This window comes from Rhopalosiphum maidis, chromosome 1 (genome assembly GCF_003676215.2).
Source record: "Rhopalosiphum maidis isolate BTI-1 chromosome 1, ASM367621v3, whole genome shotgun sequence".
In the NCBI taxonomy this organism is placed as follows: domain Eukaryota; kingdom Metazoa; phylum Arthropoda; class Insecta; order Hemiptera; family Aphididae; genus Rhopalosiphum; species Rhopalosiphum maidis.
In genome coordinates, this window is record NC_040877.1 from 55,330,825 (window position 1) to 55,342,840 (window position 12,016).

Consider the following 12,016-nt stretch of genomic DNA (forward strand, 5'->3'; position numbering starts at 1 on the left):
ACGTATTTAAAACTAGTTACACGAAAAAAAAATACCTTGATTTCAACAATAACCAAGTACATAAAGAATTTGGCTACAATATTAGATATAGCAAAACTCTAGAACCTCCCAAAAAAATATTTATTATTTGTTTGACAGTCCATTAAATATTTTTTAAGTGATTGTTTAGTAAAACCTAAAATTATAAGGGTTATGATGTCTTCATCTCATCATGTATACAGTACAATATCACAATAACAATAATATACATTATTTTTAAAATAAAAGTGTCACAAGATTGCTTTTAAGTATTTTTTTTAATTTGGAATAGAATCAAACAATCAATTTTGTAAATGTTAAATTCAATATCATGTTTATTTAGTAATGGATTGTAAAAAAGTTGGTTTTAATGAGTTTTTGACTGGCAGTTAATACCTTGGACATAACTTTAAATTAAATTTATTATTTTCACACGTGTCTAATGTAATTTTATGATGTTTTTGATGTCAATCATGACAACAATAATTTATGTCATACTAAAAATGTAATGTAAAATATGTACCTAATAATATAATTGTATTAATATTTAAATGTATCTTTCATTTATTTATTGTAATCACATAAGAAATATCATTCAATAATCATGTTTTCATTCAATCTAGATTTGCATTCATGGTTTTATCTGTGATGCCTGTTTGTATATAACTGCACCAGGATCAAGTATGTTATAAATCACAGTTTTTTTAGCAGCAGCAATTGTATTACGCATCAACATTGCCACTGTCATTGGACCAACTCCTCCAGGTACTGGTGTTATGTATCCTGCAACTTCTTTCACTTTTTCAAAATCAACATCACCTACTAAATACGATTTGGACGTTTTCGGGTCCTCTACCCTTGTTATTCCTACATCAATGACAGCTGCTCCTGGTTTAACCATATCAGCACGAATTAAATTCGGAACTCCTAATTTATAATACATACATTCAGTTTATTTCAAGAAATATTCATGTAAGTATAATAACCAATATTACCTGCTGCTGATACAATAATATCGGCGGTTTTTGTAAATAAAGCTAATTGATCCGGCGGTGTATATCGATGGCATATTGTTGTTGTTGCATCCATTGCTGATGTCTCGCCTTAGTACAAGATTCAAAATAAATTACAATATCTCATAGTTTGCATTATTAACTTAAAATAATGATATTCTGTTATTAAATACATAGTATAGTCACAGTAGGTCTTATCTTTTCCTTAATTTAAAATTGCCATAAATTAAAAAAAAAAAATACCAATATAAGTTTGTCAATGCTTAATTATTGATTACTAAGTAATAGTAATTATGGTGATTATTTTTAAATTTATATTTTTAAAGGTCAGACAAATAATAATTGATAATGTTTTTTTAAAATTATTATATTAATATAAAATATCATTAAGATATAGCACAGCATATGTATTTTATAAATAAAAAATTGAGAAATGTCTTAATTCTTAAGTATAAGTATTTTTATTTTTAGGTTATTATCAGTATTTAACCCGATTACAAGTCAAATTTTAACTATACCTGCATTATCTGCATGAAGTAACATAGAAATAGGCATACCAACATTTTTTGATCTTCCACAAACAACAGCATTTTTACCAAGAGTAGGAATTCCTAAAATAATATATTTTTTTTTAAATTTAAAACTAAAATATTAAATTTCTAAAAATGTAGCATTTAGTTTACCAGTTCGTCGAATTAACTCATGAACACCCAAGGGTGTGCATGGTCCCAAACATTGCATATCTAAACAAAATCTTCCAATATTAACAATGTTGAAACCATCAACATCCTTGTGTGGTGCTACAGCATTGCATAAAGTTCGTTCAGTAACATGATCAGGAAGTGGTAACTACATTGCATACAAATAATATTGAATATCATAATATTTAAAAATCTATAGTCAAAGCACAACATATTATAGATAGTTTTTTTTTTTTGGATGATTAAACATGTATATACTAGAGAAATTCAAATTATATACTATAGCAATGTAACCAAAAAATTGTCTTTTTAGGTATATAGGTGTAATAGGTGTGTATTGCAGAGGTTCCCAACCTTTTTTGACTCATGGCACTCTTAGTCATTTTCTAAAAATCCGGAAGCACCCTATGCCCTATAGCAGGGATGGCGAACCTACGGCATGTGTGCCAAAGATGGCACGTTAATCAAATGTCAATGGCATGTGAAATAATTGCAATTATTAAAAATAATAGTGTTTATAAAGTTTTAATTATAATTGTTTAAAGAAATTCAAAGAAACAAATTATATACATTTTAAAAATAATAATAATAATTGGTAATAATTGGTAATAATAATTACCAAAAAAATGTGTTCTTACTTAATAAAATAATGTACCTATAATAAATCGGTAACTTTATTTTTATCCTTAGAAAAATGAATTTTCTTTAGGCACGTGAGAAATTTTCAAAACCTCGATTGGGAAAATTTGACACCTGACCCCAAAAAGGTTTGCCACCCCTGCCCTATAGATTAAAAATATATTTCAAATAATTTCGCAACACCCTGGTTGGGAATCTCTGGTATACTGTATAGCCTATAATTAAAGATTATAATATGTATAATGTTTAAAATACATCAAAATATATTAATGTATGATGTCGTACTTAGAATTTTTTTTGTTTACCTTCACCTCCCACAAAAAAAATTTTGGGTACGGTCCTGGAGACATATTATAAAAATACAAGTAGTTAGTTAATTTTCTGTTATAAGGAAATAACTTACCTGGACTAGAATTCCATCAACACTTTCATCGTGATTTAAACTATTGACACATGCAAGTAGCTCGTTTTCACTTGTTGATGCACTGAACTTAATTGTTTTTGTTTCTATACCTAATAAAAATATGTCTTAATAAAAACAATAATTATTTAATTTTGTTTACTTTATTGCCATTGAAATAATGTAACAACCAACAACTTTAGCAGCTTTCATTTTGTTTGACACATAAATTTTACTAGCTGGATTTTGTCCAACTAATACTGCTACTAAACAGGGAGCTCGATTCCCTTTCAAAACCCATTCTTGAGTCTCTTGGCGTAGCTCATTTAATATAGTATTAGCAATACTTTTTCCATCAATTACTGTAGCTTTAAATCTAAATAAAATATTATTTTAAATGTTAAGTCATATTTTTTCTTCTAAATTTTAATCTTAAAAGTATGATAATTAACGATATTAACTTATAACAGTTCTCAGTTGTGAGAATAAGTATAAGTAGTTGATATTAATGTCACTAATATCAGAATAGAAAAAGATAATAAGAAATATTGGTATACAGAGTTTACCAACGCGTGTAGTTAAGGGTTAAAAAAATTAAAATGTATTATTAATAAAATATTTGTATTAACTATTGAGTACTAGTCAGAGAAAGCCAAAGTACCAAGATAACTGTTATGTACTTATTCAAAATTAATGAATTAATTAATTTATGTTAGATTTTTTTACTGAATAATTTACCTAATGCTGGAAGAATGAAAATTTTTTGCAAATATTTTTGCACTAGTCCAATACTTGGTACGCATTTTTAAATATTATTTAAAAGTAAATCAGTAAAATGTAGAATTATCTGAAAGAAAAAAAATATTTAAAACATACATATTAATAACCATCATATTCTTAACTAATTTCTACTTACTTATTGAACATTTGATCTGTCAACACTTTATAGTAGGTTTATACTAACAAGTAGGATTGCATAATTATTTAAATACATGTTCGGAGAATAATAATTATTTTATGCCCATTTTCTCAACGATTTGTGTATTAAGAATTAAGATAATTAATAATATTTATTTCAAAATTAAACATAATTAATTGAATAATATTCCAAATGGCACAGACCTCCATCCGTCACGAGGCTCGAACTATTCGAAAGCTATAAGCCTATAACTATATAAGATAATCTAATTATTAGAAAATATCATGATATCGCTTATCATAATATCGAAATAATATTATACAAAATACATGAGCACTTATCAGTTATAAGAATCTTCTTCGTTTTTCAACTATAAAGGACTCAAAAGTATTCAAACTGTGCGTCGCGGTTCCTAAGAGCTTCGAGGGATTTGGAAATGGGAGCCGCGTTAAAGAACCGGAAACTAGAAAAAGAATAAAAAAAAAAATTTTTAAAAATATAGGTAAAAAGCTAACGTCGAGAAGTTAAGAACAAATAGTTATTTCTAAACTATAGAACCAAGATTTGAACATATTATGAAACATACACAAGCTCATCCATTTCACTAAATTTTAGTTCATTTTTTTATTATGTACTTTGTATTCATGAAGCATAAAATATTTCATTTCATTTATTCTATATTATCTATTTATATGTAAATTGAGATAAATAAATTAATATTAATACATTATAACAATTTAAATACATAATATAGTATAATACCATGATAAACATTGTTTTTTCGTCATTACTAATTTGGGAACCGTAAAAGATTGTGAAGACTCAAAGGAGCCATGGGATGAAAAAGTTTGAATACCTACCTCTGATATAGGTAATAAGTAGCGCTTGAAGATGGCTGTGACGAGTTTTAACGTTATATACAATTATACATTATCCGTTATTTTATTCTGTAACAATTTACAACTCGCAGGATTTTCCTTCATGTAATTGTTACCACAATTTCACTTGCCAGTATATCACAGGTATCATAAAAAATATTTAAAATATTAAGCTACGATAGTCGATAAGTACTTCTACTGTTCATGTTCGCTCCTGTAAATTATAGACTAGTATATACATCAAAATATTTATAAGACAAGTGTACTTACTACACAATATCTAAACATTCTAGGTATATTAATCCTATACTTCTTGTATTTTTGTATTATAATCAAAAGATTTTAAAATTAACAAACGGAAAAAACATTTGTTAAAATAATAAATTAATTTAGTACAAATATATACAATATATGTCCATTACAATGATTCATTCAGTTACTCAACATCTATAAATGTGCAGCAAAGGGTTACTAACTTGCACACTTTTAAAAAATTACATCTTACTGGACCAATAGCGCCACTAATGTATTTTTATTTATGAATTTTACAAAAATGTTTAGATATCTTTTTAGATATTTTTAGGGTTCCGATAGGCAACTAAACGTACAGCTAAACGATTAGCAATGTTATACTTTGTAACTATTTGCAAGCCTTTAAAATTCTCTTATCAATTATTATCAGTGAACCGTAAATGTTTATAGTTTGGATAAAAAATTTTGTTTACCTTATTTTCAATATTTTTTATTATTCGTATACAATTTAGTATTTACTATTTATTCAAATTAATTAAGACTGTTCAAGGCACCGTTAAGTCGTTCAAATTATTTTATTCTATTCGTTTTAATTGTTCCTTTTTAGTAAAAATCGTAACAATGTAAGTATTGTCAGACAGATTGAAGTTATTGTATATTACTTTTTAAAAAAAATTTTACATAGTTCAATGTTTGTGTAATTAATACTTATAAAAACTTATTTTGAATGGTATTAAATATATACAATTTTCAAAATAACACTATATAATGTTATACTAAAATTGAAATGAACTATTCAATTGTATAATGTCAAATGTTTAAATGATACTCGTTTATAGTTTTTCCTTAATAATTTACAAACAATTATTTTATTTCAAAAATCTTAAATCCATTTTTAAATAAAATAATGATTTATAATGATTTTTTTAATAATACTTTTTTAAAAATTAATATTACATTAGTTATTCTAATTTTGTAGGTAGAATTAATTTCTTTTTTAATAAATCCAAATAAAAAAGATTTTGATGTACATTGGATAAATTATTGTATATTTTTTTTTATCTTTTATTCACTCATGACTATATAAATTTATATTTGTATAGGGCTGCTGTAGCAAATAAACCAAAATCTGAAATGACTCCAGAAGAGCTAGCAAAGCGTGAAGAAGAAGAATTTACTACAGGCCCTATGTCGGTACTAACCCAATCTGTACGTAATAATACTCAAGTATTGATAAATTGTCGTAACAATAGAAAACTTTTGGCAAGAATCAAAGCATTTGATCGGCATTGTAATATGGTATTAGAAAATGTAAGGGAGATGTGGACTGAATTACCTAAAACTGGCAAAGGCAAAAAAAAAGTAAATATTTCACATTTGCATGTTAACTATTTTAATAGATTGAAAATTGAATTTTATTAATTTGTTTTAGGCTAAGGCAGTTAGTCGAGACAAATATATTTCTAAAATGTTTCTACGTGGTGATTCGGTTATTTTAGTTGTCAAGAATCCTAAAGAAGCTGTTCGACAACAACCGCCAGCCCTTTGAAATGTACTTCCCCTTTTTAAAAATTAGATTTAAGACGATGCAATTAATAAATTCAATGTATATTTGGGTAATACTTGACTTGATCTTTATTTCTTTTGTACTACTTTAATTAATATCTTACAAAATACTACTGAGTATTTTTTAATAAAATATTTTTTTGTTTTTCATTGATTCACAAAATTCTAAACATAATATAAAAACTATACTAATAATAGTTTTTTGTTCAGTACTTTTGGTGATTGACAGAAATGGTAAAAATCAATCTAAACATATGAAAAATTATATAATATACGGCACACAAAGTGATTTTTTTATCATTAAACACTCATTATTTCAAAAGGTGTTGACTTTTTTAAATTTTAAGTTTTGTGTTATTTAAAACTATATAACATTTTTATTTTTTCACCCTTATATTCATTAAAGAAATCATTATCAACTTTTGATTTTCAAATGGCAACCTATATTTAAAATTTCATAAAATAGTAGGGCTATTTTTTTTTAATTTCAACGTTATTTTTCATTTAACTGTTAGTGAGTTATAGCTGTTCAAAGTTGGGTGGTTTGAGGTTTTAGGTGTTTGTTCTACAGGCTATTATGGCTGTGAAGCGTTTGTAACTACAAATACAAAGTTCATTACTGCATCAATAATTTATAACACGTTTATTATATATATATGATTTTATGAAATAAGCAGTATTATAAAAACTGCGCTCAACTTTGAAAAGCTATATCTTGCTAAAAAATTAAAGAAAAATAATAATTTGAACGTTAAAATTCATAAAAAAACAGCCCTACTATTTTATGAAATTTTAAATATAGGTTGCTGTTTTAAAATCAAAAGTGGATAGTGGTTTCACTATTAAATAACTGTGAAAAACAAATGAAAAATAGTCAATACTTGACGAAATAATGAGTGTTTAATGATAAAAGAATCACTCTATAGATATTATAATATGATAGAAAAAGGATTTATTTTAATATTATATTTATGACTACATAACAATATTGTTATTAGGTAATTTGAAGCAATATTGTATATTTTTCAGATTAAAAATGCTAACAAATTTAAAAATTACCATTTTACCAAAGCTGGTGTTGTTGAAATAGATTTAAAACTAAAGAAAATAAATAAATATTATTATCTTAATTGTCATCTATGGTAGTTCACTTTGGTGCATTTTGCTCATTGATCAAACTTGTTAGCTATTATTTATATTATTATGCATTACTAATAGGTACTATTAAGTACCTACTGATTATCTATTAATTTAGGTATCAACTACTTATTATGGGAATAGTTCAATTACAGATGTGTATCCAGCGGGCCTACCCTGATTTTAAACCCTTAAGTATACCCAAAATATGCATTTTAAGATAAAAAACAAAAATTGTTTTGTATAATATAAGCGCACTGAATACTGAATGTAACCCAACACAGGCCTCTGGTTCAATTGACATTTTAATTTAGCATTGCATATGCATTAATGACATCCATACGCGCAACTAAACATACATTTTAGGGAAAGACTATAGTTTTGAAAAAATACAGACGACTAATATCCATAATGTGATCTTTCTATTCAGTCTAAATTCAAATGTAACAACAAAACGGTTATTTTAAAAGAAAAAATAAACTTTAAAGAACGCAGTGTAAATCTAAAAATCTAATTTTTGTTAATTAATCTATAATATTCGTACTATTCGTAGCAAATGTCAAATATATTTTTCAGTGATCTGTGCAAAATGCCAAAATACAAAATAAATATTTATGACTTATATCTTAAATTTTTCATGATACTAACACTGAATATAACTAATTACTAGCAATATATATATAAGGTATTCGGAGTATTAATGTAGTGATATCGTTATTAAAGTAACGATTTTTCGTGGCATCAATCACGTTTTCTCTGTAGTCTCTACCATCAGGGCCGTAGCAAGGGTGAGGTGACTGAGGCATTTGACTCGGGCGCCAATGAAATGGGGGCGCTAAACTTTGATAAATTATTTAAATTCAAATATTATTCTACCAATATATAGTATTTAAGGAGCATTTAAAAATGTCTTACTTAAAAAAAATATTTAACTATTCAATTACACTACTTGTAACTGTCACCGGGAGCGCTAACTCCCGATGAGGGCTCAAATAACATACTAAAGTTTGTATGGCATATAATGCATTTTAGCATTTATTCTTACTTTAAGCTCACGTCTTCTGCAGTTTTATTCCCTGCTGTTTATTTATTTTATTTTGTTTGGGTAACCCAGAGTTATATCCAGACTCAAAACATTTAAGACTTAAATAGCAGTCTTGTAAAGTATTCAATTACAGGTGTTTGGAAACTAGTATTTAAATACATTTTGAAGTATTTTTATGGTATTCCAAATACAATTTTTTAAGGTATTTTTAAGTATTCTGAATAAATTTTAGAAATATTTTTATACTTAATACTTGTATTTAAATATTATAAATAAATCAGTTTTATTAATCTCTCATAAAAATAAATAGTAAAATGTTAAATATTAAAAAAAAAGTTCAGATAAAAATTTCGAAAAAAATTGACTTTACAAAAGAACATATTTTAATTGTTTTGTGCCAACATGCTATTATCTTTAAAAATCTTCAGAGAATTTATTGTAAAATGTTTAAAATGTTCAGTATTAGGTAGGTACGGTATAGGTATGGAGATTTGTAAAAATTAAAAAAATACTTAGTGAGTATTTGTAAAATACATTATTTTAAAAGTATTTTTAATACTTTTTCATGCGAATACGATAGTATTACAGCAGTATTTTAATACTATTTTAATAGATAAGACTGTTGAAGAAGCATACGATATAAGTAAAAAAATAAATTTCAAACGACGTTTGCACAAAAAGAGTATAAATTATTATGAAATTTATTTTTTATGTGTCAATTGAAATGAATTTTAATATAAATAATAGTTGACCACTTCTCTAATAAACAAATATATAATAGTTTACCATTTTCAAAATGAGATTTTTTTTGACGGAAGGGGGCGCATATACTCAAACTTGCCTCAAGCGTCAAATGAGTTTGTTACGGCTCTGTCCACCATACCATAGAACAGTATGATCTGACACCAGATCATACGGGCTTGGACAGAATAATTAAACTATTAACTACAAATTATTAAATTATTCTGTAATAAAATATGATCTAAATTCTAAGATAATTACTAATTAGGCGAAAGTTTGACGTCAATACGACGATTATAATTATAATAAAATTATGAATTGTGATTCATACATTCATAGACAGTAATTCTGTGGTATACCTATATACATCTTGATGTTATGATTAGTTTTTATATCACAAATTTACAAGATAACAGGATATCACCCGCGAGGCCATGAATCAATGCAGCGTGCGCGGTCACAGAATAAAACCTAACCTGTGCCGGTCCTGTGGGAGTGTGGGCTATACTGCCATAACAAATGTTAAATATGAAATAATGAATTAAATAAATGATAAAAGTCAATAACCCATAAAACTGTTAATTATTATAGAAAGAGTTAAGAGTTAATATTTGATAGTTATTTGAATATTTTTATTATCGTTTCTATCGTAGTTTGTACAGTTAATCAACAGTGATATGGAGCCACAGAAAGCATCAGAAGCAGTTTTAAAAAAAAGTCTAGATATTTCAACGGAAAATCCAACTGTAAAAGGTCCAACTAATATTATTAACTAATTTAATTATTATTTTTAATTATTTAAATTTATTAGGTTATGATTGGAACAATGGAATTGACTATGAACAATTACTGTCAGTCTATCGATATTCTGGATTCCAGGCAACAAATTTTGGATTATCTGTAGAACAGATCAATAAAATGGTTAGAAGGCGGGAAAACATTATTATTTTATTTTACTTACAATTGTTGCTTAGTTAGATGAAAGAGAAAAACCATTTGAAGAAGATATTCATGAAGAAGATGAATTTATCAAACGCCGTTCAAATTGTACAATGTTCCTTGGTTATACGTCCAATATGGTTTCTTGTGGTAATCGTGATGCAATACGCTTTATTGTCCAACACAAAATGGTTGACTGTATAGTAACAACTGCTGGAGGAGTTGAGGAAGACCTAATAAAATGTTTAGCTCCAACATTTATAGGAGATTTTCAATTAAAAGGTAGCACTCTCCGTGAAGATGGCCTCAATAGAATTGGCAATTTATTAGTACCAAATAACAACTACTGTAAATTTGAAAATTGGGTCATGCCTATTTTAGACAAGATGCTTAAAGAACAAGTATGTATATAATTATAATTATGATATTACTGTGAAGTAGACCTAATTTATTTAATGTTATATGCATTGTAGAATATTGCTTGGACTCCATCTGCAATAATTGAAAGATTGGGCTTAGAAATAAATGACGAACAATCAATATGCTATTGGGCAGCAAAGAATAAGATCCCCATATTTTGTCCAGCTTTGACCGATGGTAGCTTAGGAGATATGATGTACTTTCATTCCTTTAGAAACCCTGGTCTTATTATTGATATATTAAAAGGTAAGCTGAATAATATTTTATTAACTTATTATTATAAATAGTAAATTATTTTTATGTTTCTTTTTCAAAGATTTGAGAAGATTAAACACTATGGCAGTAAAAGCAGCAAACAGTGGTATGATTATAATTGGAGGTGGAGTGATAAAACATCATATTTGCAATGCTAATTTGATGGTAAGTGCATAATGTATATTCATAGGTGCACATTAAGTAATATCTTTATATTTTTAATTTTATGTTCTTGTGTTGTTATTGGTTTTAAAAAATTAAAACAATACTTATAAATACTATAGTTATGGCAGCTAATATTCTCTTAACACTTGTTGCATATCTCCTATGTAAAATAGGGTTTTTTTTAAACTTATAAAACACTTGGATGTTAGAATCCCTGTCATATTAACAAAAACTAAGTACTGAATAATATGAGTATGCAATTATCTCATACATTTTAAATAAACTATAATTGGTTAATTTAGAGAAATGGTGCTGATTATGCTGTTTATTTGAATACTGCATCAGAATACGATGGTAGTGATTCTGGAGCTCGTCCCGATGAAGCTGTTTCATGGGGTAAAATAAGAGCAGATGCAACGCCAGTAAAAGTAAATATTTATACATTGATAATAGTTTAATTTTAAATTTACTAAAAAAATTTTATTTGTTTAGATTTATGGAGATGCAACACTTATATTTCCACTTTTAGTCGGAGAAACCTTTGCAAAACGATATCATAAAAATAAAAAATGAAACCATGAAATATATTTACATATTATTATAAACTTTATTTTTTTTTTTTTTTTACAAATGTTTAGCTAATTTGACTTTATTGGTATTTTAATATGTTTGCATTAAAAAAATCAATGTATACAAACTATACTCCATTTACTGTAGAATTTAATCCCTTGGCTGACAAAAACTGGTTGTGTCCTTCATATAAATAACTCTCATCTCAAAGATTATTGTAGGCTTGATATGACATAAAAGTTGTGTATGAAAATTGTGAAAAATTACAAAGCAGCCAGATTTCATTCAGTATGCATGCTTTGTGAAAGTGGTGTACTCTATCCTAAATAATAAATTATGTATATTTTTGTACAATAAA

The 12,016-nt window shown here is 26.4% G+C and overlaps 3 protein-coding genes across 4 annotated transcripts; 2 read left to right on the forward strand and 1 right to left on the reverse strand.

Moving 5' to 3' along the window:
• Positions 1 to 558: 558 nt before the first annotated feature.
• LOC113549835 (bifunctional methylenetetrahydrofolate dehydrogenase/cyclohydrolase, mitochondrial) lies at positions 559 to 4,963 on the reverse strand. 2 transcript variants are annotated; one of them, XM_026951309.1, is made up of 10 exons: positions 4,839 to 4,963; positions 4,551 to 4,782; positions 3,688 to 4,153; positions 3,510 to 3,618; positions 2,963 to 3,147; positions 2,775 to 2,884; positions 1,715 to 1,880; positions 1,550 to 1,642; positions 1,014 to 1,121; positions 559 to 945 (listed from the first exon to the last, which is right to left on the reverse strand). In XM_026951309.1, exons 4-10 carry the CDS (start codon positions 3,572 to 3,574, stop codon positions 650 to 652), a joined length of 1,023 nt encoding a protein of 340 aa, XP_026807110.1. In that variant the 5' UTR covers positions 3,575 to 3,618; positions 3,688 to 4,153; positions 4,551 to 4,782; positions 4,839 to 4,963; the 3' UTR covers positions 559 to 649. The 2 variants fall into 2 exon arrangements, with proteins under 2 accessions (XP_026807110.1, XP_026807111.1); XM_026951310.1 differs by lacking the exon at positions 3,510 to 3,618.
• A 304-nt stretch (positions 4,964 to 5,267) lies between these two features.
• On the forward strand, positions 5,268 to 6,447 carry LOC113549836 (small nuclear ribonucleoprotein Sm D2-like). Its single transcript, XM_026951312.1, has 3 exons — positions 5,268 to 5,443; positions 5,924 to 6,182; positions 6,253 to 6,447. Coding segments are annotated over exons 1-3 (378 nt in total). The 5' UTR covers positions 5,268 to 5,441; the 3' UTR covers positions 6,370 to 6,447.
• Positions 6,448 to 9,794: 3,347 nt separating this feature from the next.
• On the forward strand, positions 9,795 to 11,698 carry LOC113548303 (probable deoxyhypusine synthase). The gene is made up of 7 exons (XM_026949108.1): positions 9,795 to 10,062; positions 10,121 to 10,230; positions 10,284 to 10,649; positions 10,722 to 10,914; positions 10,985 to 11,088; positions 11,391 to 11,516; positions 11,581 to 11,698. Exons 1-7 carry the CDS (start codon positions 9,987 to 9,989, stop codon positions 11,659 to 11,661), a joined length of 1,056 nt encoding a protein of 351 aa, XP_026804909.1. The 5' UTR covers positions 9,795 to 9,986; the 3' UTR covers positions 11,662 to 11,698.
• The last annotated feature ends 318 nt before the right edge of the window (positions 11,699 to 12,016 follow it).

Excerpts from the sequence above, each read along its gene's own strand:
- LOC113549835 (XM_026951309.1), bottom strand. The coding sequence starts at position 3,574 with ATGCGTACCAAGTATTGGACTAGTGCAAAAATATTTGCAAAAAATTTT. Across the intron at positions 3,148-3,509 it reads TTTCATTCTTCCAGCATTAG|ATTTAAAGCTACAGTAATTG; the intron begins GTAAATTATTCA and ends TATTTTATTTAG. Across the intron at positions 2,885-2,962 it reads GAAAGCTGCTAAAGTTGTTG|GTATAGAAACAAAAACAATT; the intron begins GTTGTTACATTA and ends TATTTTTATTAG.
- LOC113549836 (XM_026951312.1), top strand. Across the intron at positions 6,183-6,252 it reads CTGGCAAAGGCAAAAAAAAA|GCTAAGGCAGTTAGTCGAGA; the intron begins GTAAATATTTCA and ends AATTTGTTTTAG.
- LOC113548303 (XM_026949108.1), top strand. The coding sequence starts at position 9,987 with ATGGAGCCACAGAAAGCATCAGAAGCAGTTTTAAAAAAAAGTCTAGAT. Across the intron at positions 10,231-10,283 it reads TAGAACAGATCAATAAAATG|TTAGATGAAAGAGAAAAACC; the intron begins GTTAGAAGGCGG and ends ATTGTTGCTTAG. Across the intron at positions 11,517-11,580 it reads CAGATGCAACGCCAGTAAAA|ATTTATGGAGATGCAACACT; the intron begins GTAAATATTTAT and ends TTATTTGTTTAG.